Source organism: Manacus candei, unplaced genomic scaffold (genome assembly GCF_025592945.1).
Source record: "Manacus candei isolate 608988 ecotype Guabito, Panama unplaced genomic scaffold, ASM2559294v1 h1tg000041l, whole genome shotgun sequence".
NCBI lineage: Eukaryota > Metazoa > Chordata > Aves > Passeriformes > Pipridae > Manacus > Manacus candei.
The window spans coordinates 518,346-544,018 of NW_026138089.1; the positions used below are offsets into that span (position 1 = coordinate 518,346).

The 25,673-nt window shown below is 40.5% G+C and overlaps 1 protein-coding gene across 8 annotated transcripts in view; it reads left to right on the forward strand.

Annotated features, from left to right (window-relative positions):
* The window catches only part of LOC127474395 (dystrophin-like), a 589,003-nt gene that overhangs the window by 515,660 nt on the left and 47,670 nt on the right, over positions 1 to 25,673 (forward strand). For all 8 annotated transcript variants that reach the window (XM_051795060.1, XM_051795058.1, XM_051795057.1 and 5 more), the window contains 4 exons: positions 8,446 to 8,520; positions 16,131 to 16,332; positions 19,702 to 19,787; positions 22,393 to 22,550. In XM_051795060.1, the coding sequence (XP_051651020.1) occupies positions 8,446 to 8,520; positions 16,131 to 16,332; positions 19,702 to 19,787; positions 22,393 to 22,550 (521 nt within the window). The remainder of the gene's footprint in view (positions 1 to 8,445; positions 8,521 to 16,130; positions 16,333 to 19,701; positions 19,788 to 22,392; positions 22,551 to 25,673) is intronic.

The window sequence follows — 25,673 nt, forward strand, 5'->3', positions numbered from 1 at the left end:
CTTGATGTAATCATCGTTGCCTAACTCTCACACAAACTGCATAATACAAGTATAACCCGTTTAGTCCTTGAACAGAACCCTTGATGTATTTTCAGTGCTTTGCTTTGCCCCAGGTCAAAACGGTAATAATGGAATGTTTGAAGTCTTTTCAGACTGTTCAGTAATATATTATCTGAGAAGATGTTATTAAAGTCGATTTTGTATTGCATACTCATTATATCCTATTATTTTACCCCACATTAGGATCCAAATTTTGCTTTTCATTCATATGAACAAGCTAGTAAAGAGCTTAGTATGTATGCATTTTAAAAATCTGGTAGAAAACATGAATTCTGCAATCTTGGTAAATGTAAAAAAGTGAGACCAAGTACACCAATGCTGTCAAGAGTTTTCATTTCCATTTTCCAACTCCTACACTTAGCCTGTAGGGAATAATTGTACTATGTGATGTAGCTCTCTATACATGCCAGTATTTTATAATTTGCTAGGGGATGCTTATGTCTAATTTAAATTCTTACAAATTACTAAAAGCTTAATTTTTTTTAGTGAATGAGGAAGGTGCATCCTGGCACAAGGTAATGTTTCTTATCTGCCTTTGTCTTTGAGATGGAAGAGACACTTCTCTAACAAAGAGGAGTAATACTAGTTTTAATCTTCACATATCCAATTCACACACCTACAAATTGCTGCTTTAGATTTTGCTAAAATAGATGAATTTTAAATGTCATACTTTAGTGTCATTAGTGATTTGTGTGTTTATAAAAATGAAGCTAAATTACTTGGGAGCGTTATTTGGTACTAATAAAAGAAGGTAGGAATGTGCTGTGTACACTTTTGACTGATCAGATGGTTGGTTGAGGAAGTCCTGTATCCTGTCTTCAGTCGAACTGCATCAAGAGGCTGCAGGAAGAACGCATAGGAAGAAACTGTAAAATAATCTGCCCAGTAAGGAAGTATCCTTAAATTCTCTTTGAGTTCCTTCACTGAAACATGGCTGGTTATAAAGATACTCATAATAACTGTGAAATACTTCATTTGAAATTTAATATGTGTATCAAAAATTTCCAACTGGCTGTTCTTTTTAACAGAAGCTTTTCCTTTTAAGATACTAAAATGCTTGTTCTTGACTGCTCTTTATTATTTAAAACAACGTAGCATTTTATCAGTTTTAATGAAGCATCTACTCCTTATTCAAGTTGGACAATTTTCACTCTTCATTTAAAGTTATGGCTACTTAAAGTTACATAAAAAAAGTCTATATTGAATTACTTAATTGTTGTTTAATGTCTAGTCAAAGTGGCAACAGGTACTAGATGTTAGTATAGATTAAATAAGAAGAAATCATATGAATTACAAAACCAGAGAAATAATAAATGCTGAGATAGGAAAGGTAATAAAAATTGTTGAGTCTCAAAGGTTCAGAGGCTGACCGACATCCCCTGGTTTGTATTTACACCATTATGAGCCACTCCCATTTTCTTCTAACTTCCCTCTGAAAATCTTCCAAGTACCGAGAACTGCTCCAGCTGCTTTTCTTTCCAAAAGTAGTTCCTCTGCAGCAGATCTGCTGTTTTTACACCATTCTTTTGCAATCCCCTTACAAATTTTCTCATGCTTGTGATGACTGCAGGGCATCACTGAAAAGATAATTTGTGTTATTTCACTGTCTTGGAGGGCAAGGACCTTAGCATGAGGGGAGACATGGGAAGAGCAGGAATGAAAGTGTTCTGGAGTTGCTTATTTTTTTTTCAGATTATCTTCTGATAGTGAGTGTTTAATGTCAGGCAGCTGAGCTCAGAATAGTAGTATTTTGCCTTTAAACTGAAGGTGACTAACCTTTGCTGTGATGGCCCAGGAGGACTTGGTCTGCTGTGCCATACTGTCAGTGTCCCCCTCCTCCAGCCTTCCATGTCATGTCAGTATGAGTCTCCTCAAGGTGCATTAGTGTCACCCTGAACAGTAATTGCAGTGGCAGGGTGCAGTCAGAAACGCTGCCGTGTGCATCTGCTTATCAATCCTAATTCACCAAGGCAAGACATGAGGGTGAAAACCACCCTCACCCTTGCAGGCCACAGTGCACTGGTGACAGCTCTCCATTTAATTTGGAGGGCTGGGGGGGCAGCTCTCTCTGGATTATGTGAAAGAAATGTCAGAGTTGCTTAACACAAGGTGGGAGAATGCTGGAAGGTACCTCTGAGCCTCCTCTGGGCTTCTGGCAGCAGCTGCTGTGTTGGTCTTGTGGCTGGCTACTCTTGTGCAGCAATGTGAGCTTCTGACTCCCAGTGACCAAGGTGGATAAACGTCATCCTTTTTGGTTTGTCTGTTTTATTTGTCCTTCTGAAATGCTGTCTGAAGAGGCTTAACTGCTCCTTGCTGTCGTTACAGTTTTTATTAGAAACTTCTAAATCATATCTTTATTATGAGGTTTTGTTCAAATTCAACTAATTGTTTTCTGTTTTTGTACTAGTAAGACCCATGCCTATTGCATACATCAATAGTCTGATTTCTACTGAAATCCAGTGAGGTGGTACATATGGCCTTTCTTTAAAGGTTACTTATTCACTAATGTCCTTTTCAAGCTCATTTCAGAAAATAGGATTGGTTGGATTCTGTCAGCCTTAGAGAGTAATCAGACCTAGAGCAGGTCATCTTTCTAACTGTATGATTGCATCCTATGCAGCATCATGTAACAGACAATAAATGTGTGGCAGAGAAGTAGAACTTAAGTGGTAGAAGTTAAGCTTGCATCCCTTGAAGATGAAAGCATAGATGTATTAGCAGTGAAGGACGGTATTCTAGAGAGAGTGAAGTAATGTCCTGTTATGGAATTGGTAACCGGTGTGGGGACATTTTGCTTAAGATAACTGCAGTCTTTGTTTGCAAATGGACACCTTTTATTAATATTTTTTGAAGTTGCTTGTAATTTATTTATTTTAGGATTTTCCAGTATGACTGCTTCTCCTGTAGCATGTATGAAGGGTTTCTGACTGCAAACTCCACTCACATCCCAACCCCATAATAGGCTGTAACCCAGGTGTACATCATATCCTTTCTTACACATTTGGGTTTGTTGGCTGAAGAAAAGACATTACATGTCAATTGGTCTGGTTCCAGGGATGCTGGCACATGCTGAGGTGTTCAGCCACTGGGCCTAGATGCAATCAGAAACGTTGTGGTGTCCTGGGTACCTCCCACTTGCTAATTTTTAGAGACACTCTTGGCTTTTTCACTCAGTGGGACAGGTCTAGTACAACATGCTGTGTTGTTTCACGCAGAGTGGTTAAGTTGTACGTATAATAACAGTGCTGTTATTTATTGTCAAAGCAGTGGAGATGATAGCATTAATTATTGTTATAATAAAATTCAGTGGCCGAGACTCAACTGATATTAAGCAGTGTTACTTGATTAATTTCCTTCCTTTGTGCATTTGTCTCATTTGCATTTTAAAATTACAATTCCTAAAGAGGCAATATATGTCACTGTAGGGCATCATTAAAAGATTTAGGTACAGGTTTTGGGCAGCAGGAAGAAACCCAGCATTCTTATCTGCCTGTCAGGGAATTTCAGCTATTGAAACAATGTGAGATGAAGCTTCTTGAAAAGTCAAGAGTGCCATTAATGTCTGATGAAACGTGAAAGCTTAGTGGCTGGTAGTGGAATTATGGTCTGTTCAGGACTGTCCAGTAAACAGTTTTTAACCTCCATTGTCAAAGACAACAGTGACATGTAATTCCCAAAATAGGCTATCCACTGCAGACAGTGTATTTATGAGCAGTCTATGATAAGCATGTCACAAGCTACGGTTGAGTAAGACTTTCAGGTTTCAAGGTATATCACTCTAGCTTCACATTTTCTTTCCTTGCAACTGAGAGTAATAAAACCCTCAGAACTCTGTAAACCTTATCAAATGAAGATGAGGATTTGATCTTATGACATCTGATTTCTTTGAAAGAATTTAGTTCTTAACTTGCTAAATTTTATTCTTATCACCTGAAGCATGTAAGCTGCTCATTTTAGTTAGATGGTGTCCAGACAGTGAGAATATTGCTGTCCATAAAATCAAGTGAAATGTCTGTATTTTGTCCTCATTAATTGAAAAAACAATTATAATAATATTCACAATAATATAAACAAGGAATCCTCTTTAAAGTAAGAAAGGACTTTCTGAGATGCCTTCAGATTACCTTACAGAGAGATACAAATTATGTGAACAGCCTTTGATGGGAGGTAGTCTAGTCCATCCCAGAGTTTTTAAACACTCAGGGAGATTACTCTGTTGTAGAGGACAGTACATTATCAAATGGAACATCCCAGTCACTCAGCACTCTCAGCAGTTACAGCAGGTGTAGGGAGGTTAGTCTGTTTAAGAACTACCCTGGAAAGCAGTTGAGTTATTACACCGTACTTAAAACCTGTTGTCTGAGCTATAGATGTGACTCCTTAAGAATAAAAACAAATGACCCCTCGTGCTGGACACCAAACCTCTTGTTAAATATGTTATTTTAAAAATTTTACTGTTTAATTTTTTATTGCTTTTATTTATTTTATGCAGTAAGACAAGAATCTACTTTTCCTCTTAAAATAGTACTCATATCTCAATGTAAAATCTGGAATTTAGCATGGGAGGATTTTAAAAAAAACAAAACTAAAGATCTTATTTGTTGATATTGTGTCAGTAGTCAGTGGGATATTCCAGCAGATGATTTGAATCGCTAACTGCTTCTCAAATGAGTGGGCTTTTTACCTGATTATCCATTAACAAAAAGATCTGCTATGTGAAATTGCAGGTGTTTCTAGAATACTGTAGAAATAGAACGTAGCCCTTATGTTTTGAGATTTCTCAATGTGCAGAATTATGCAAAAAAGGTTAGAATTTAACTATCTGATCATCTTTCCATAATAAGATGAGACTGGATGTGGCATTTAGTGCCATGGTCTGGTAACCACGGCAGTAGTGGATCAAGGGTTGGACTTGATTATCTCAGAGGTCCTTTCCAACCTATGGTTCTGTGAATATTTCTGATTTGTGTTATTCCTATCTGCAGTCTGATGTCCCCTTCATTAAAGTTGCATTTGTAATAAATGTGGTAGTTCTTGTTCAGTGTTATCATATTATTATATATAGAAAGGTATATTTTCACTTGAAGAGAGAGGTCATTCATGGCCAAGTGATGGGAAAATCATGATTTCTCTTTGCTGAGGCTTGTAAATATGTCACCAAATACTCTCTCACGACCCTTTCCTCTGACTGTTCCTTTCCAGGGGCCAGGTGACCTCTTCCATTGCATCGTTGTTTCAGACCATAAACAGATTATGCTCTTGAGCATTTACATTTTTTTGTTCAAAGCTTGAAAGTTACCTTCTGAGCAATGAGGAGAGGGAGTATTGTTAAACAAATTGAAAAATTTTCCCAATACACCAAGGGCTTTTCAGCCCTCTGACCACCCCGTTCGGATGACGAGGTGGTGCATACTTTCTAGGAGTGGGAGGAAAGGGCTGGAGGAAAACTTGTGTGGTACACTGAGCTCCCCAGCCTGCTCCAAGATGATAAAAGCTTTGGAATCAAGGCTTAGTGGGTCCTTACCCTTTTAGTGGGCTGTTTGGGAGTGGAGATAGCATCATTTTTTTTCCCTTAGGACCCAGGAAGGAAAAAAAAAACCAAGAACACACAGAAGAAGGAACTACTGGTATTTCTATGGGCCTTTTACTGCTGCTTGAGCCTCCTTACTCCCTCCTCCGCCTGTTCCCAGCAGGAGCAGCTGGCATGTGACAAGCAGTGCCTTGTGCTGCTTCACTCGAGGTCCCCTCCCTTACTGTTAGGGGTGACATTACATCCAATACTCCTCAGCCCAGTGTCCAAGTCTCATTCCCTAACAGTCTTGTGTTCTGTGGTTCATTTAAATGAGGCCACATCAGCAAGGGAAGTGTTTTGAACCCAATTAAGAAGGACTTGGGCTCCCTTCATTGCTACACAGAGCAGCACATTTGTTCCACCAGTAGCTCCAGGGGAGGAAAGACACCACTGGCAGTTTTGTAGGTATAAGGAGGGGAAGAGTGAAATCATTAAGATCCAATGACTTTAAGTGACTGTTGCCACTTGGTAAGAGAGCTGTCCCTCAGGAGCACGGGGGTCGTGGCATAAAGAAGACAGAGGTGAGCAGTTGGCACAGGGACAGTGACTGGGCACCGGCTGATCCCGGTGAAGCAGCGAAGGTGGGAGTGGAGGTGTGCGACGGCTGCGCTCAGCCTTGACATGCAGAGCCAAAAGATCAACATTGCTGCTACTTTCCCAAAACCTGCGATGAGGGCTCCCAAACGAGCTCCTGACACTGCTGCTTTGTCATTTAGAGCAGATGCTTCTTGGCAGCTATGTCGTTAAGGTTGATAATAAATTCAGTGTGTATTACATATACAGGAAAATAGATGTAAACTGTAGCACTTCCAGGATTAAATGTCTTCATGGATTGTGCTTTCTGCCCTGATCGAGGCTTGAAATATGCATATCTATTTACTCACATTTCTGAAAATGTAAATAATAAATATATAAGCATTTTTCAGAATACTGAGGGAAAATTTAGGGAAGGCTTCTTCATTTTTGTCAAATGCTAGCCTTAATATTCTTTTCCAGAATACAAGTGCAGATTTACAGCGAGGGTACAAAATGTAACTGAAATCATGGTGTGTTTGTGAGAGACTGCTTTATTAATTTCTCTTTAAGACAAATTAATTGGCTTTATTTAAACTGCTCATTGTGTTCTACACCACATAAAGGACCTGTTAGGATGACTGTGAGAGAGAGAGAGAGCTGGCAGGAGCAATACGCAGGAGAACTGCCCATTAAAAAAGTGTATGAAGCTGTGCAAAGAAAAAGAAATTATATACAAAGCTGAAGCTTTCTTTTCTGCTCTAAGACATGTTTCAGAAATGTTCCACAGCTTTTATTAAGGTATACAGATCTACAGAATTATCATACCTCATATTGTTCATTCAGAACAGCTTAATTAAAATTAATGTAATTGAGACTATATTCCCTCTGCTACCTATACCTGTACAGCATTATAAATGATATTGAGATAGTTATACCCAAGCTACCACATTTCAAACAGCTTTATAACACCTCAGCTCATATGCCAGCAAGGAACTGTTTTGTGTTTCCCTGATTTTCATCATATTCTTTCTCTAAGAGTGTGCCAGGCTTAGCGGCAACTTATTGAGCTAAACAGGCCTTTATTTTGAGCCACTACGTTTTTTTCCTAATGTTCTTTTTATATTTACATAGTAGTTAACATTTTCTAAACACTTTCCCGTCATTAATTCCTTAGGCTCCATGGGTTTCATCAATAAATTAAATGTGCTCAGCAGTGTTGTCCGGTGCTGAAATTGGCTGGCACGAGCATTTCTGTACTAGAAGACCCTTAAATTACAAGATGCCAAGCAATCCCTTGGGAATGATCCCTAGGCTGCCCAGGAGTGTCTGTGCCTAGGAATTAGTTGGGTAGGTGACAGGACCAGGAGCATGCCAGCAGCCAACTGGTTTTCCAGCAGTGGGGTTGGCTGTGCTGTAGCACATGAGCATGTCCCCTACCCACTCCTTGGTTCCTGGTGCAGCCACTGGCAGTTCCCCTTGGAAAACAACTTCTCTGCTCTGGTTTGGTGTGTCTTTGTCCCCACAGTGTCCCAGGAGATTTTGCAAGTCACGGTTAAACTATTCAGTGGGGGTTTGCGCCGATGTCCTTATTTTGTTAAACGTGTGAGGACAGCTCTAGCAAAAGTCATGCGAGACAGTGCATTCCTAGTGGGGTGCCATTCCCTGGGATGCTGCCCCAGTCCACCACCTCCCTGCCATTTTGCAGATGGGAACTGGGAGCTCACCTGCCTGGGTGAGCTGGCTTCCCTCCAGGAAGGCTCTGCATCTCAGGGCATGGCTGGGGCCCCCTTGGGCAGAAAGCACAAAAGTGTAATTGGAATTTTTTTCAAGTTTTTTTTTGTTTGTTTGTTTGTTTTTTAGCAGTAGCTGAGAGTCACCTGTTTTTTCCGGGACAGAACTCTTCTCTTGGGGCTGCCTGCACTCAGTCTGGCTGGTGCATTGGGCAGACAAGGAGGAGTTTCAGGGTCTTATCTCCCTCACAGTGCTTTTGGCGTGAAAGGCTCTGTGGCATTTTCAGACACAGGGCTGCTGTCTCTGATGTTGTGCTTTCAAGTGCTCTTAAGTTCAGTGCCTTTGAACGAAAGGAAGTAACACTTCAGGATTTAGTATTTTCTTTTTGGATGGTTGATTGTCAAGATTTGAGGGCTTTAGCCCAGCAGAGTTTCTAACGTACTTTTTTCCTCTGTTCTTTTAACCAATAAGTGTAATCTTGTAGTTCAACTTAGCAACGTCTTTGTGAGTCTGATTATTTGTAAAGTGTAAATCTGATCTGTTATTTTGATATTGCCCCCCTACAGCTGACCTGAACAACGTCAGGTTCTCGGCGTACAGGACTGCCATGAAACTCCGCAGGCTGCAGAAAGCCCTCTGCTGTAAGTATCTGTCTGTGCCTCACCCGCTGCCAGGAAGGCTTCATGACCGATGCACAAGTTTGTTCACAGCTCTCAGAAGCAGAAAAGTGCACCCACACATACCCCTGATCTGCCTGGTGCATGGAAACCTCTCACCTGAAGGGTCTTTGCTGCCTTCAGTTTGTATGATCCTTACAAAACCAAAGTGCTGGGGATATGCAGATCTGTCCCTTGAAAGACAGAGCAGCGGATCAGAAAGAAAACTTAACATCCCCTACATACTTCTTGCCTTTACACTCTTTAGCTAAGTATTTTCACTGTGCTCAGTAGTGAAGCCATGTCCTGTGTCAGCCACAGCTCTACAGTGGAGAGGAATGCAATTGTAGTGTATTGTGAACAGTGAGAGCCTGGGTGAAATAATTGCTCTAGAGCTGGAGTTACTAATGGTTTGTTAAGTTGAATCTTGAGCCCTGAGGGGTTATTGCCTTTAAATGAGATCATCACAATAAACATTTAGCTTCATTTTTCCCCAGCTTTCGTTTGTGTTGAGAAGTCTCTCATCAGCTGTACATTAGTGGTGTGCATGTTCTAACACTTTAATTCTCCCAACTGCCGTATGGTATTCTACTTGTCACTGGAGTTACATTTCCTTTTCAGCTTATTGTAACCTGATAGCTAAATAATTTGCTCAGAGTTTTCTTGATAAGCCAGTCAGTTGCCAAAACAAGCAGTTTATCAGGCAGTCCAATTCGGAGGATTATTAAAATATTTTAACATTCACTGTCTGGCATTTAATTACAGGGTTAAATGTCTTGACACAGTTTCAAATGTCTCAACTGCTGATTTATCTCTAGTTTGGATTTGTGCTCACATGCTTTCTGGAACTGTGTCAAACCTCGGTATTTTTGTGTATGTTTACTTTTAGGCTTATAAGCATGGATGAATTCCACTAAAGAACAGACTGAATTTCTGAATGTATAAAAAAACAAGAAAAAAAAGAGGAAAAAATAAACAATAGGTGCAAACTTTTGTAATGACAGATTTCAACATTAATGCAGTGACAAAGAAGGAATTATGATGATCAGAAATAGAGATATCTTTCCATGGCACCGCACTTCTGCCACACTTACTGTAGACACCTGGTATAAGAAAAACCGGAGTGACATGCAGTGAAAAAATTATTCATAATTAGTGCAGCACTGAAGTAAGAAACTAAAATTTTTGGAATTGCAAGTTTCACTAACTGGCAGTGCACAAGTGTAACTCGCAACAGGTTTTTATGACTGGAAGTGCAAAACTTTGCATTCCATTTTATTTGTATTAGAATTATAGAATATCCTGAGCTGGAAGGAACCCAGAAGAATCATTGAAGTCCAACTTGTGGCCCTGCATAGGACAGCCCCAAGAATCACATCATGTGCCTGAGAGCATTGTTTAAATGCTTCTTGAATTCTGGCAAGCCTGGTGCTACCACTGGCTAGTGTGACCACTTCCCTGGGGTGCCTGTTCCAGTGCTCAACCACCCTCTGGGTAAAAAACCTTTTCATAATATGCAACCTAAATCTCCCCTGACACAGCTTTATATTCCCTCAGGTTGTGTCACTAGTCACCAAAGAGAAGAGATCAGTGCCTACCCCTCCTCCTCCCCTCACGAGGAAGTTGTAACTGTGATGAGGTCTCTCCTCAGTCTCCTCCAGGCTGAACAGACCAATTGTCTTCAGCCACTGTTCATACAGCTTCCCCTCCAGGCCCTTCATCATCTTCGTTGCCCTCCTTTGGATGCTCTCTAAGAGCTTAATATTGTGTTTGCCCAAAACTGCACACAATAGTCGAGGTGAGGCCGCACCAGTGCAGAGCAGAGCGGGACAATCGACTGGCTGGCGATGCTTTGCCTGATGCCCCCAGCACACAGTTGGCCCTTCTGGCTGCCAAGGTACTGCTGACTCATATTCAACCCCCAGGTCCCTTTCCATGACATTGCTCTCCAGCCTCTCATTTCCCCCTCTGTATGTACATCCAGGGTTGCCCCATCCCAGGTGCAGAATCCAGCACTTGCCCATGTTAAACATTATGCAGTTGGTTGATTGCCCAGCCCTCTAAATTGTCAAAGTCTCTCTGCAGGGCCTCCCTGCCTTCCTGGGAGTCAGTAGCTCCTCCCAATTTAGTGTCATCAACAAGTTTAGTATACCTTCAAGTCCTGCGTTGAAGTCGTTTATGAAGATGTTGAGGCACACTGGCCCTGGATTGGAGCCCTGCAGAACCCCACGAGTGAAAGGGCGCCAGACTGATGTCACCCCATTCACTGTCACCCTCTGTGCTTGACCCGTGAGCCAATTGCTCACCCACCACATGATGTGTTTATCCAGCTGTGTACTGGACATTTTGTCTAGAAGGATATTGAGAGACAGTATCAAAAACTTTACTGAAATCCTAAAAGAGTACATCAACTGTTTTTTGCTTGGTCAGCTAGGTGAGTTGGCTTGTCCGAAAAGGAAATTAAATTTGTTAAGCAGGGCTTTCCCACATGAACCCATGCTAGCTGTGGCAGATGACTGTGTGTTGTCCTTCAGGTGTTTTTCAATATCTGCTTCCCACCATTAGATAATTCTGGACTCATCTTGACTTTTCTATTGGGTTTGCGTGGCCAGGTTTTGATAGCAGGGGTCTACAGGGATGATTTCTGTAAGAAGTTGCTAGAAACTTACCCTGTGTCTGACAGAGCCAATGCCAGCTGGCTATGAGATGGACCTGGAGCAGGCCAAGGTCAAACCCATCAGGGATACTGGTAGCACCTCTGGGATAATGTAGTTGAGAAGGGTGGGGGAGAAAACTGCTGTGCAACAGCAGATGGGAAAGTGGAGTAAGGATATATGAGAGCAACAGCCCTGCAGATGCCAAGGTCAGTGGAGAAGGAGGGGGGAGGAGGTGCTCCAGGTGCCAGAGCTGAAATTCCCCTGCAGCCTGTGAGGAAGACCATGATGAGGCAGGCCATGGCCCTGCCAGCCATGGAGCTCCACAGTGGAGCAAATATCCACCTGCAGCCCATGGAAGTCCCCATGCCAGAGCAGGTGGGTTGCTGAAGGAGACTGTGACCCCCTGTGAAGCCCATGCTGGAGCAGGCTCCTGGCAGACCTCTGGACCCCTGTAGAGGAGCCCATGCTGGAGCAGGTTTGCTGGCAGCACTGGTGACCCCATGGAGGTGACCCGCACTGGGTAGTCTGGTCCTGAAGGACTGCATCCAGTGGGAGGGACCCATGCTGGAGCAGCTTGTGAAGAACTACAACCTGTGGGAAGGACTCACGTTGGAGCAGTTCATGGAGGAATGTCTCCTGTGGGAGGAACCCCTCACTGGAGCAGGGGAAGAGTGTGAGGAATCCTCCCTCTGAGGGGGAAGCAGTGGCAGAAGCAACGTGATGAACTGACACAGCCCCCACTCCCTGTTCCCTTGCACCGCTGCAGGGGAGGAGGTAGAGAATTTGGCAGTGAAGTTGACCCTGGGAAGAAGGGAGGGGTTGGGGGATGTGTTTTAAGATGTAAGATTTATTTCTCATTATCCTGCTCTGATTTGCTTGGTAATGAATTCAGTTAATTCCCCCAAGTCAGGTCTGTTTTGCCTGTGATGGTAACTGGTGAGTGATATCTCCCTGTCCTTATCTCGACCCATGAGCCTTTCGGTGTATTTTCCCTCCCCTGTCCAGCTGAACAAGGGAGTAACAGAGCAGCTTTGGTGGGTATCTGGCATCCAGCCAGGGTCAGTCGACCTGCTACAACTTTGCCATGTGGAATTGTAATTATGCGCTGCAGTCAGTTCATCTCTTGAGGTTACACTTAGGTAAATTTTCAGAGAATTGATGCTTTCAGAGACATGCAGTGGTGCTGACACTGATTACTCTAGCACATTCTTCATACTTGTATCTAAGGAGAAGTATTTAAGGAATTTGGTTAGCAGCCTTTGTTCTTACAAATATTTTTGCCTGGAGACACCATCATTGTATTTGTGTATTCTATCATTTCAGTGTCGCTTGTGAACTAAGTTTAATTAGTTGAAAAAAAAAAACTCAACTCATTACAAAATACTTTTCCTGCATTTTGGCACTAGTAGAATTAGAGCACAGTGCTGGATTTCAGGGCTCCTACACCTACCCAAAACCAAAATCCCACTTGCAGTAGGTGCAGCTTTCAGCTCTCTTCATTTCAGTTTTAAAATTGCAGGATTTCATATATTCTTTTCTGCAAACTTCATAGAAAGCAGAGCAGTTTTGTCTCCTGAGGAGCACTCTAAAAATGTGTGCACGGTCGAAGGCCTGCAGAAATAAAGGTACAACCTATTTCTCAGTGGCAAGAATAGAAACATTTTTGCAAAAAACTATACTTAAACTTGAGTTCTTTTCAGTTTGGAAATCAACCCAATGAACATTAAGACACGAGGATATTAAACCTAATGAAGAATATAGAAAATAGCAATTCTTAACAAATAAATGCTTGTGTACTGTGTTACCTTAGAAGAATCTAGTGTATGACTCTTATCATCCCAACCTTTGAAATTATTGTGAATGTGCCAGGTGTAACTTGCACCAGGGTTTTTTTAAATGTGTGTTTTCCTTTGATAATCACATCAAAGCATGATGACTTTCTTGTTTTGCTACTTTTAAAGATCTGATCTTCAAGTGCAAACCACATCACAACATTGTGATCTCAATAAAATGAGATGTATTCACAAACTTTTCTTGGAGATGCAGCAAAAGAAAGTATCCAAGAACTTCTGTTAGGGGTCTTTTTTCCTTTAATTTTGTACAGGCTAGATTAAACACATTTTTAATGTATCAGCCAACAGCAGCAGGTTAGAGAAGAGATGATTTGTGTTCTGGGAAGACCATTAATACTTTTTATCACCAGCCATATGTTGAGTTTTCTCTGAGTTCAGCTTGTGCCCTCCGCAGTGTACTTTCTTTGCCTGTTAATTGTCACTTCTGTCCTTCAGCTGGTTACTTATTCCAGATTGTCTTTTAGCCTTTTCCTGCAATCTGACCATGAGTTGGTGTCTAGTTACAAACATCTTAATGTTTTCTATATTGCCTTAGAGGCCAAAGAAGTATTTGTATAAAGGACTTAGACTTCAAAATAATCCAGAAGCCACTGCTCACACAAATTTTGGAGTCAGTTTTGGGATTTTAAATAGAAAAGAGTAAAAGAGTGGCAGATGACCAACAAAAAAGGCAAAGCATTAAGTGGTATGGTTTATTTCAATTAAGGCTTTTCAAATCAGTGACTGGCACCAAATATTCAACTCTTCGATACCTATCTGACTGTGGAGCTTGTCTTTTGAAAGTTGGTCATTCATGGGACCTCCATATTTGTTTTTAGGAAAGAAATACGTAGTTTCATCCTCTGGGAGAGGACCCCTCCACATTCCTTAAGTCTTGGTGGGAAAGATGCAGAGGGAGCTTAATGTGACCGAGGCCAGAACCTTCCTTTTTCCCATTAAAAGAGGTTCCCTAAAGCAGAGCGTAGTGGCAAGCACTTTCTGCTTGTTAGGAGATGATCATGTATTATTAACTTCAGGATAGGACAGGAGGTTGATGAAGAGTGGGCTGAAAGGCTTTTCAGAATATGCTGCTTATTAGTGGGAAAAGCTTTCACAAAGTGGAATGACCCATGTTTAGCAGTAGCTGCATATATAATTAAGCTGTCAGTCAGATGCCTGAGGGGTTCATTTAATTACCGTTGATTCGTAGTCTCAAAGGAACTGAGAGTTCAGTCTAAAGCTCAGAGTTATAGGTGTTGAGAGGGCTGTACTCTGTTTTCGATTTGACTGATAAATTCTTAGAAGAAAAGTATCTTTCTGAGACTCTCAGGACTGGGTCTGATGCTTTTGTGGGATATAACAGTGACCTTAGAATAGCTAAACCTTGTATGCTACTGGATTAAACACAATATTCCAAAATACTTTCTTTTAATAAATATCTATATGCTAATGTGAAAAAAGCTAAAGTTCCGATAAACCCCTGCACAAAATCATAGATTCAAAGTTAAATTTCTTGGTTTAATAATAGGAATAGCATTCTGAGCTTTCCTTATTCAGTCTAGTACTAGGTATGTCAGGCCCCAGAGGATGAAATTTTCAAAAGTGCTTAAGGGATTTAGTAGCAGAAGTAAGTCCCTGTTGATTTCCAATGAAATGTATACTCCTGAAATTCTTTTGGCAATTATGAAATCTCAGCATACTGTCCATGCAGCATAACCAAGCAGCCCTGTGGGCAGCTCAGGTATTTCTCATCTCCCACTAGGCCATCAAAGGGGCAGTTTCATACTTGGTAAAATAGGATACTCAAGTGTGAATTTGGCAAATGTGCCCTTAAACAGGATCAAGTTCTAAAAAAATTCCTGTATGGTATTCTGAGTTTAGCCTCTGCAGATTATGGAGGTTTCTTGACATTAAGATGTTGCTTACCGGAACTCAAGGAGCACATTTTTATTCCAATGAGAGAAAAACTGGTCTTGCAGTTGGGTCAATTTATTTTCCAGTTTTGTGAAGAATTTCTCAGATGATTTTGGGCAGTTCATTTTGGACCAGATGCTGCTCCCTTGGGTCATGTTGAATCATGCTGCACTTTATGACTGCTCATGGTATGAGCAGGATTAACAGCATCTGGGCTTTTAACATCCCCATTGCTCACACTCTGGAAATTCACTGCAAGGAGTTGCAAAGGGTTTTCATGTGGCAGCAGGAAGACCTGTGTCAAGATCTCTCATTTTTCTGATTTCCTTTGTTCTTATTCCTGTTTTACTTTGTAAGGGGATCCCATAATTTTGTGTCCCCCTAAGTGTGATGCTCCTGGTGATGTTAGTATGCAGAGGTTAAGAGCTGTTTTGCCTAGGACATCCTAATTTCAAAACACAGCTGACTTAAATTGGAATAAAAACCAAGTTTTTAAATGTCTGTGACAAAAAACTCAGTTGTATGTTGACTAATATATTTAAATGTGTCTTACTCTGTAATATCATAAAGGTATTTATAACTGTAAATGCTCTTCAGAATTAAAAATTGATAAATTTAATTAGGAAATAATAAACCAGGCCATTTAATGTTTCTGGAACCTTCTTTTCCCTGTTCTCACTAGAGCAAAAAGTAACAGAGAGGTTAATCACAGTTCAGTTGTTCTTTGTTTGTGTATTCCTTATGGAGTTTGGTTCAGTTAAGATCTCTGAACTTGTGTAAGAAATGGACAGCACATCTCAGTAAAGCTGATGACCTGTACTATGTCGAGAGCACACTTGGTGAATGCAGTAATCAAATATTAGCCTATCTGTAGGAACATAAAGCATGAAATATATAATTTTTACTTACATAGTAATTTATGTGTAATATTTCCATAGGATCAAAGATCCTGATAGGTACTTTACAGCTAAAAATGCAACATACACTCTGGTCTCTAAGGCCATAGCTGAATAAACAGTGCATTTGCAGGAGTCTTGAAACTAGTTTTGCATGTGACTTTCAGAGGACATAAAATGTCCTCTGGCCCAGCACGTAAGCCAAATAAAGTGTGCTATTTACTTTTTGGACGTGGGTAATGCAACCACTGTTTCTCTTCACTCTTTATTGTGATTTATTTTTTTTATTCTAACAGTGGATCTCCTGAGTCTGTCTGCTGCATGTGATGCCTTGGACCAGCACAACCTCAAACAAAATGACCAGCCGATGGATATCCTGCAGATCATTAACTGCCTGACCACCATTTACGATCGACTGGAACAAGAGCACAATAACCTGGTCACTGTTCCCCTTTGTGTGGACATGTGCCTCAACTGGCTGCTGAATGTCTACGACACGTACGTCTGGGTGCTCTGGACTGGGGGTGCTTGGGAGCTGTCCCAATAGCAGGAGTGGGGAAGGGGGGAAGGGGCAACGAGCTCCTCTGCCTCGTTATAACATGGATGGCTTGGAGCTGAAAAAGTTGAAGTGAAAGTTTAATAAACCTAATAAGCCTAATGGTTTAATGGCTACATTTAGCTGAATCAATAGAGCCCTTACTTAGGCTTACAATCCTAGATTTATTAAGCCAAGCAGTGAGAGAGCTGGAAAACAGAACTTTTTAAGCAGATTTCTATGTTCAGACCAATATGTGTGTTCAAGCCAGTTCTGTGACTGCATGTCCTCAGTAGGTCATGGCTTTGTGTGGCTTTTTAATTTATTTAGATAAAGAAATGTAAGAGAATTATCAAGAAACAACAGAATGGACATCATCATATAAATTCTTGTATGTGGCTGTACTTCTGGTGTTAAACCTTATCAAATATGTCAATTTTCTATACTTTTCTGTCATTCTCGTTCAAAGATGGAAAAGGCTTATCTTTAATCTAATGTGCTTACAACCCTTAGCAGTCAGGAGATTTGAGAAATACTTAATTCAAAATTCAATTTTAAAAATTGTACCTGTAAGTGTAAATACAACAGACTAAATGTACCTGAACAAAATTTATGGGTTTTCCTATTCAGTGGGTTAATGATGTTGCTCATAGTGCATAGGCAAATTCCAACACACGTTTGTAGCTAATTTTAGAATAAGCCATTATCTTTTTATTTGGTGAATTTAGTGGAAAAAATGTCATTGGGAGTCTATTATTTGCATTTTTAAGGTTTTTATCAGCCACCTTCAGCTCATCACTGTGGCAGAATAAACATTTACCTGTAAAAATGGAAGGACATGGAACAATTACTGTATTTCCATTGATATTTCCATTGATACTGAAGTGAAGTGGCATAATATCGTTATTCTATCCAGCACTGGATCTTCAGTGATCACCTGCAAAAAAAAAAAATACAGATTTGTACAGATACTGTTTTCCTGCAGGGTCACCTCCAATAAGCCAGTTGTTTGTGACATCCTCTGCAGCATCTGCAGTACCCTGTGAAGTGGATTACCCAGATTACATTATATTTCTTGTGGTGTACCAGTGCAGAATGGGGCTATATTCATTTAAGAGCCAGGTTTTATTTCTTTAATCTGCTTTGGCTTTCACAGAACTCTGATCCACTCCTGAGTTATCATCAACCGTAAATAACATATAAACGAAGACACCCAGTTTGTGAAAAACAAAAAAGATGTGCTAGGGATGTTAATCCATATCAACCACATCAGAAGCAGAGAGGGAACTAAAGGTCATTCCACAGGCTGCTCCGGTTTAGGTTTGCCATGTCCAGTCTGGTTTTCTTCACATTGCACTGTACTGCAAGTACAACATTAGAAATTATAATTGTCTGCCTCCAGGCAGTTCCCTGGGTGTGCTAGGGAGCTGCACATTGCAGGACACAATGAAACACAGAGGTGTTTTATGCATGAGGAAAGCTTGTAGCTATTTTACCTAAATTCGAGTTTGAATTACACTGGTAAGAGAGATGACCTTGGGGTTGCACGTGTTTAGTTTTCATTGTAAACTTAATAGGCAGAGATCAACCGAAGTGCTTAGCAGTACCGGAGACATTTAATTAAATGTACTGAATCTTTACTTTTCTTATAATTGAAAACTGTCATTTGTAAAGATATTAATCAAATTCACAGTCAATGACTGATCTAATTATGGGCACATCTCTGCAAATCCAGCTCGTTTCGAATTTGTTTTAATTGATCAGTCACTCATGCTCATTTGCAGTAGCATGCTAAATTATTGGTTTGACTTGGGAGGAGAGGAGAGTGAACTGAACAACTCATGATTCATACAAGTTTCAATTTAATATGCCTTGCAGAGAAATCATCATTCTACATTCTTCTCTTGTATAATTTGCATGAGCCTGGTATTCATCAGGAGGAGTTTCTCAGGGCACAGATTATAATTAATTTGGAAAAGATTTGAGGGAGAGGAGTAAGAGGAGTGGAGTGTGGAAAGCATAGGTAAACAACAAGTGCTTATTTGTGGTGGAAAACACAAGATTCTTTAGTAAAAGGTAGCAAATTCTAAATTTGGCTTTATCCGCCAGTTTGTGTCTGCACCTTTTGTAGGATTTGCAGGGGAGATGTGTGGCTAAATGAGCACCACTGGCTCCCCAGCACTTTCATAGGATTAAAAAGACAACTTGCATCTTTGTGGAATGGTGCAGCCTGATGCATGACCACGGCATGCCTCTGTATGATTTATCTTACTCCCAGTGGTGATCTGATTGGTGATGCTTCAAAGCTGTTAAGGCTCTGCTTCAAAAATGTTGGTTTTAGGCACTAGCTTCCTATTTTGTATATGTCTTCGTTTGCAATAGATGTTACAAATTTGAAATGCCATCAGAAATAAAAGTCTGAGGGGGGAAGCCAGCAACTGGAAGTAAATTGAGTTAAACCAGATGACTGAGAGAAGATGTGAAGGTTTGTCACTGCATTGCCTGCAGCTCAGAGGAGGATGTTCTCACAGTCACATTAAAAAGCAAAAGTAGTAGCATGGGCATGTTACAAGGCAGGAGTGAGTGTGAGGGGGAGGCTGACCAGAGGCAGCAGGGGGGACTGACTGGAGTGAGTGTTCCAGCCCATGGCACTGCACAGGACAGGTTTGAGCACTGCGAGGAGGAGCTCAGAAACCACACCGTGGTGTTAATGGCATAACTGCCTTGCCATGCCTCCCTGCCTGCTAGGATTTCTAGGCAAGTCTCATCATTCACGTGAATGTCTTGCAAGTGTCTCTGTCGCTACACCCTGCTGGCAGAGGCTGCTTTTTGTGCTTGGCTCCCTGTTGCCTTTTCAACAAGTCAGGGCAGGGCTGACAGACAATAAGCAAAGACTTCCTAAAAGCGACTGCTACATCACATTTCTAGTGAAAGTGAAGCTGTATTGTCTTCAGCAAAGGGGCTGGTTTGCTGTTCTGTCAGGGACCTCGTCTTCTCTGAGAATTGCTCAGCAGCAGTTCGTAGAGAAGCCTGTTCAAATAAGCATAGGGTAAAGGCTTTTCACTCATTTTTACCCAAACAAAGGGGATGAGGAATTATTTCTGATAGAAATTGGTACAACAGTACAGTCCAGTTCAACTATGCCTATGAAGCCACAACTATATTTTATATTTCGTTTCTGGCTTACCTAACAACCCAGCTTGTGCTCTGCAGCGTGATTCTCTGTGGGACTTAATTTAGGAAGGCACACAGTACTGCTGTGAACTTGGTTACAGTAAACAAATTATGGTATGAATGGATCGTGTTATCAGCCAGTGTTTCTTTTCCATTAGGGGTCGAACAGGAAGGATCCGTGTCTTATCTTTCAAAACTGGTGTTGTATCCCTTTGTAAAGCACACCTGGAAGATAAATATAGATGTAAGTCAGTCTAATTGTTTTGGTTTTACCTTATGTTTATATTCTTGTTTTATTCCTCCTTTTATTTATTGCATAAACATTTAAATAGCATACAACAAGTAATAGTTTTAGATATTCTGGATGCAAAGTGTGTTAATTTGTTCCACCTTTTACTTTTAAGTTATATATTTAGTATGATTTTAGGTAGTTTAGCACAGTGGTCTCCAAATATTTTTGATCCCACTCCTACCAGTAAAAAATTTTTGAACATGCACTTCCAATAGATGCATATCTATTTATAAATTATATACATGTACCAGTGTATTGATATATTGTCTGCATTATAGAGCATGCAAAAAATAAAGTGCTAGAAAGAATGTGATAAAGATTAAATAAACACTATTTTGAAAATTTTAATTTTATCTATTTAATAGCACCAAAAAATATTTCCATACTGCAACCTAATGGATTGTTTTGAACACTCCCTGGGGCACAAGAACCCCTTTTTGGAGACCACTGGTTTGGTACACCCTCATACACAAAAATGCATGTCTACAGGACACTTTCATTACACTATTTTCAAATACATTAACTTTTTAAAATGTTTTTTCACACTGTGATCAGTCTTATTATGTACATTGTGTTTAAAAATAGTTGCTACCATTAAATAAATACTAAAGGCATGCAAATGATGCATATTTTAATAGACGAAATACTAGAAAAAATTCCACTAGAAGTCTTATTCTTACCTGAATAATGAATCAGTTCATTAATGAGACTAGAATCCAAAAAAGAACTGATAAATGTAATTCTCAAGAGTAACTTTCTTATTAAATTAACTAGTATCACTCATTCATACATTTAAAAGTACTGCTAAAAACCGACCTTTAGGATTTGACCGAATGCCATAGCAGTTCTTCATCAATTGTTATCTTTCATTCTTTACTGATTAAAGCTGAAGAACTCTAAAAAGAAAAGAGACAGTACCAACAACAGAGTCTATGCATAACTATGTATAATTGGATCAGATTTTAGGTCAATCACAATGAATGTCACAGTTTAGATTTCTAGATGTTCTATGTAGGTGTTGTGAAAAAATATTCAGAAAATCTTTTAAGAAAATTACTCTGCACAGGTATTTTTCAAAATGGTATTTCATTGAGGATTGTCAAAGTTATAAAGGAAAACATTTATTCATATTTTAGATTCTCCTGCAGTGTGTATGCACGGTAATGCATAACCTATGATGTGTCCTATAACCTTCTCGAGGTTATAGGACACTTAATGTTTTAATGATGGGGAAATCAAAAGCTGAATAGTTGTGGGAGAGGAAGGAATTGTGCCTGTCAGGCTGTGGTCTGACTTTGCCATCCATGCTGAGGTCGTAGTGCAGTTGCTGTTAATATGGCTGCAAGTATGCAATGAGTTGCAGCCCTTAAAATTTTTTCCCGCATTTGTGCAGCAGAGCAGAGTTAGTTGTGTTAGAGCACAAGTCTTCAGGCTTGCAGAGGTGATGGAAGGTTACATCCCAAAATGATTTATTATAAAACTAGACTTTGCGACAGTGAAATTCATGTAATTAAAATATAATCCTTTCTCTATCCATTTCTTTATACCTTTAGAAGAAAACAGGTGTCAAAGCAACACTAGGAAAGTTACCTTGAGTAGTGCTGAAACACCTTTATAATTGCATCCCTTGTGTTGCATGAAATATTAAGGTGGCTCCAAAAAAAGAGCATTATTTTATTCTAGTCTTCTTTTGCTCTTTTTTTTACTGTTTGAAAAGTAAGGAGAATTTATTCAGGCAATGTATTGTCAACAGAGATGTTACCAAATAAATATTTCAGTAAAAGCTAGCCTGGTTTTTCTTATTAATATAAATTCTATAACCTCCTCAATGTATACATAGTATAACTATTTCCCACCAAATTGAATTGATCTTATGAAGTGATAATAATTCTGTCCTGTAAGGATTTTTTTCCAGAATGCTGCAGTAACAGAACATAGCTTCAAGTGACATTTCACTTCAGAAGTTAAAAATTAATATCATATTAATATTCCTGATGGATGGCAGGTTCTGTTGTACTGTAATTTTTTTATTTTATTTTAGAAATTCTCTTGAATTAAAACATTATGATATATCAAAGTTAGGGAGCTCTTGTTTATCATTTCAACTCATCCAAAGGAGAAGTTGATTCTCTGAGTTTTACATTGATTGCTAAGAATTGAAAAGGGTGCTTTATGTTGTATGAAATTATTTTACTGTTAAAAAATATTTTTAAAACATCTATGTTGTAGCTCAGAGATTGTTGTCTGATTAGTTGTGTTACAGAGTTACAGCTTCTATCATCCATAATGTCACAGGTACTGTCTTAGAATGGCCTTTCTTACCAGGTGCAATACAAGCCAGTAATACTGTTAGAAGTTATCACTAGATTGCATGTTTCATAGGAAAACAACAGTGTTTTTGGGAAGAGAAGCAGCCGAAACAAGGACATGTTTATGTTCATGTCCACCGAGGCTGTTGACTGCACCTGTGAGCCTTTGAAACGATGCAAGCTTCTGCGCTACTTTGGCACATTCTGGTAGTGATTCTTTACCTTTGGGGTCCTTTTCCTTCCTCCAGACCTGTTCAAGCAAGTGGCGAGCTCCACTGGCTTCTGTGACCAGCGCCGGCTGGGGCTGCTGCTGCACGACTCCATCCAGATCCCGCGGCAGCTGGGGGAAGTGGCCTCCTTCGGGGGCAGCAACATCGAGCCCAGCGTCAGAAGCTGCTTCCAGTTTGTAAGTTCATATTTTCTCACTGTGGATTTTCTGAACAGGATGGAAAATCTAGAAGGATTAGGGTACTGTGGTCGTTTATTGGTGGTGTTCGTCGGTGTATCAAGCCGTTCCTTTGACGAGGTGTATTTGAATTAGCTCAGACAGCAGATAATTGTTGTCAGGGCTTATATTGTAACTGAACCCTGCAAACAGTTTAAGTCTTTGTTACAGCAGCTCCTGGTTTTACAGTTTTCTATTTCCAGCAGTAGATCACTGTTTATTGCTGCCATGTAGGTGAACAGCAGTGGCTAATCTAAATTTTGGGCATGTTCATACCAGTGACAGCCAGGTGCCCAGGGGAGCGATAGGCAATTGCCTGCAGTGCTGTCTAGGGGCGAGGAGTGCTCCATGAGCTCCTTCCACTCCTTGAATGGCTAATGCCAGTCTTCTGTAAAGAGTACTGAAAGAATTCCTGTCCTCTCTGTTAAGGAATGCACAGCAAACTGGAGGCTCTTTTTCAAACTTGTAAATTATTTAATCTGGGGAGGAAGAGAGTTATGGGAATTATTCATCCTTATCATAACTACCAGCAGAATGCACAAGATGAAGACAGCTGCTTAATGAAAAGGTAGAGGAGGGGAGGTAATGTATGGTCTGTGATTAACTCTAAATGCATCTTCTACATTACAATGGAAGAAAGCTCTTTTCCCATCCCCTGACTGTTCCTGAGGGATTTTTTGTTTGGTTGGGGAAGGGGGGGATTGCTTGGTTTTTTGCCTGCTGCTCAAGTTTCATTATGTAGTAGTTTCAGTTCTGTAGTAAGCAAAACACAGCAAGTGTTTTCAATGAATATTAATGCTTGGAAGTAGACTGCTTACACACAGTGACTATGAAAAGAATCTAATTCTAAAATCATCACTAACTTCAGTTGTGATGGGATATTTGCTTTCTGTATTTTTTTTAATTTCTTTTAACAGACTAATTCTACAGGATTCACATTTTCCTGTTTCCATCAGTCATGTCTTGACCTTTTATAATTCTAATATGTACTTGATGCCATTTCAAAATGAATGTTTTGTAGGACTGTGTCCTGGGTGGATAACCCATGCTCATAAACTATGTGTAGTAATAGAGCTGTGGCTTTCAAGCCTCGAGTTCCATATTGGGCTTTCAAGTGACACTAACACAAACTGATGCTGCAGCAAATTCATGGTCAAAAGTTTGTACAAATGACCTTCCTCAGAAATTAGGACTCACTGGATTCTACTTTCTCCCAAGTGAATGGCAACAGTGCTTAAGAACACTGTTGAAAAACTCAAGGAAAAGTGACCTCAGGATCTGGCAAAACTATGGCTTTTTGTGAAAGGTATCTGCTGTTCTGTGTGTTTATACTAGGAATAAAACAATAAACTCATAGTGATGGAAGATTCAAAGCCAGTTTTTATAAAGGAGGAAGAAGACCTTGGAATAAGGTCTTTCTTGTTTGTTTGAATAAAATGAGTTAGCAACACTGTCATCACAGATGAAGACATGCCAGCAGGCTGAACACTGTACTGCATCCATCTGCTGGCATTTCTGGAAGAAGCCCAAGCACAACTGGGCACAACCCTTGACCTGTTCATAGATCAGAACACTGGAAAACCCGAGGCTTCCTTCTCTTACCTGCGCTGAAAAATAGATTTTCTTCTTACCTGCAGTAAAAGGAACTTCATCCTCTCTTTTTCCTCTGGATGAAGCCTCCTTTTAACTCTCAAGAGTGGGAGGGTGGTTTCTGACCTGGGCTGCAGCAGAACAGGTGGTGTTCTAGGAGGGCCAGAGAGGGGGAGGGAGGCTCAACAGGGGAGGGGAAATACAAAAATAGGTGGGATGGAGTCCTAGGGAGAGGAGCACAAATCCAAGCATAGGGAGAGCCTAATGGAGGGGAGGGAGAAGGAATTAAGAAGGGCCACCCTTAGGGAATGATGGTAATAACAGTAGTAGGAATAATAGTGCTAAAGGAAACAGAGAGTGGGTAGAATGATGCATGAAAGAAAGGAGCCGCTGGGAATGGAGATGGGGGAAGAAATAAGAAGTTTCCAGGAGAAAGAGAGAAGGAAAACACAGAAACATCCTTTCAGTGTAGGATGGTAGGCAGCAGGATTCACAGGCTGGGGGGCAACAGAGAGGTGCTGGCGTGGGGAGAGGGATCAGCCCAGGAAATGGAGAGGCTGGAGAAGTTGGACAGCCAAGGAGTATCTTAGAGGGCTCCTGGTGGTCTCCTTTTACCAAAGTGAGATAATTAATTTTTTAAAAATATTATGGGGGTTCATAGTTTACATTACTGCGTGGAAACTAAATTCAGTCTTTCTTTGTACACCCACGGTGAGGAATGTTTTTTCTTTAGGGGTGTTTTTTTTCTTTCCTTTTTTTTTTTTTTTGATTCTTTCTAGTGATGATAAGCCAACAATAAATTGCGGTTATGTCAGAGTCTGCAACAACCATATGCCTCAGAAATGGCTCTCCCAGCTCCCTTAGGTTAGGTGCCCTGGCAACGGCCTTGTCTGTCTTCACAACAGCAGAAAAAAAGGGGATGTTTACTGTTCCCAGCGATAACAGGGGAAATCTCTCCTGCTTTTCGAAGTGTAAGTCCTTGGGAATGAGGCTTGGGGAGGGAGGAGCCCAGCCTTGCTGTTGGCAGTAGCCTGCCCACTGCTTCTCCTGAGAATTGGGTCCCCTTATCCTGGGGCTGCTGCTGCTGTCCTGCTGCTTCTCACTCCCTCAGCACTGACTTGTGCTTTCCACAGTTTTCTTCATTTACAGAAAGGTGCTGGTAATAATTGTTGGGAGGAGGAGGATATCATGGGGCTCGTCTTTCACGTTTGGGGCAGAGGGTTGTAATTTCTGCTTTGAGATTTTAAAGAAAAAAATATTTTTAACTGAGAGCAAAGAGCTTAATCCAGTGACCACTTGAAGACTGTATAGGTCTGCTTAAGCTCAGAATGCATCAAAGCAATTTGTAGATCTATGAAAAATTGAGTGAATTCAGTATTACTGCAGTGTGAAAGGACTTTCCTTTTAGTTCTGTGATGGGTATGTTTTTTAAGTAAACAGGATAGGGAAATGATATGGACTGAAGGACGCATACACAGTATTTTAATCACAGTG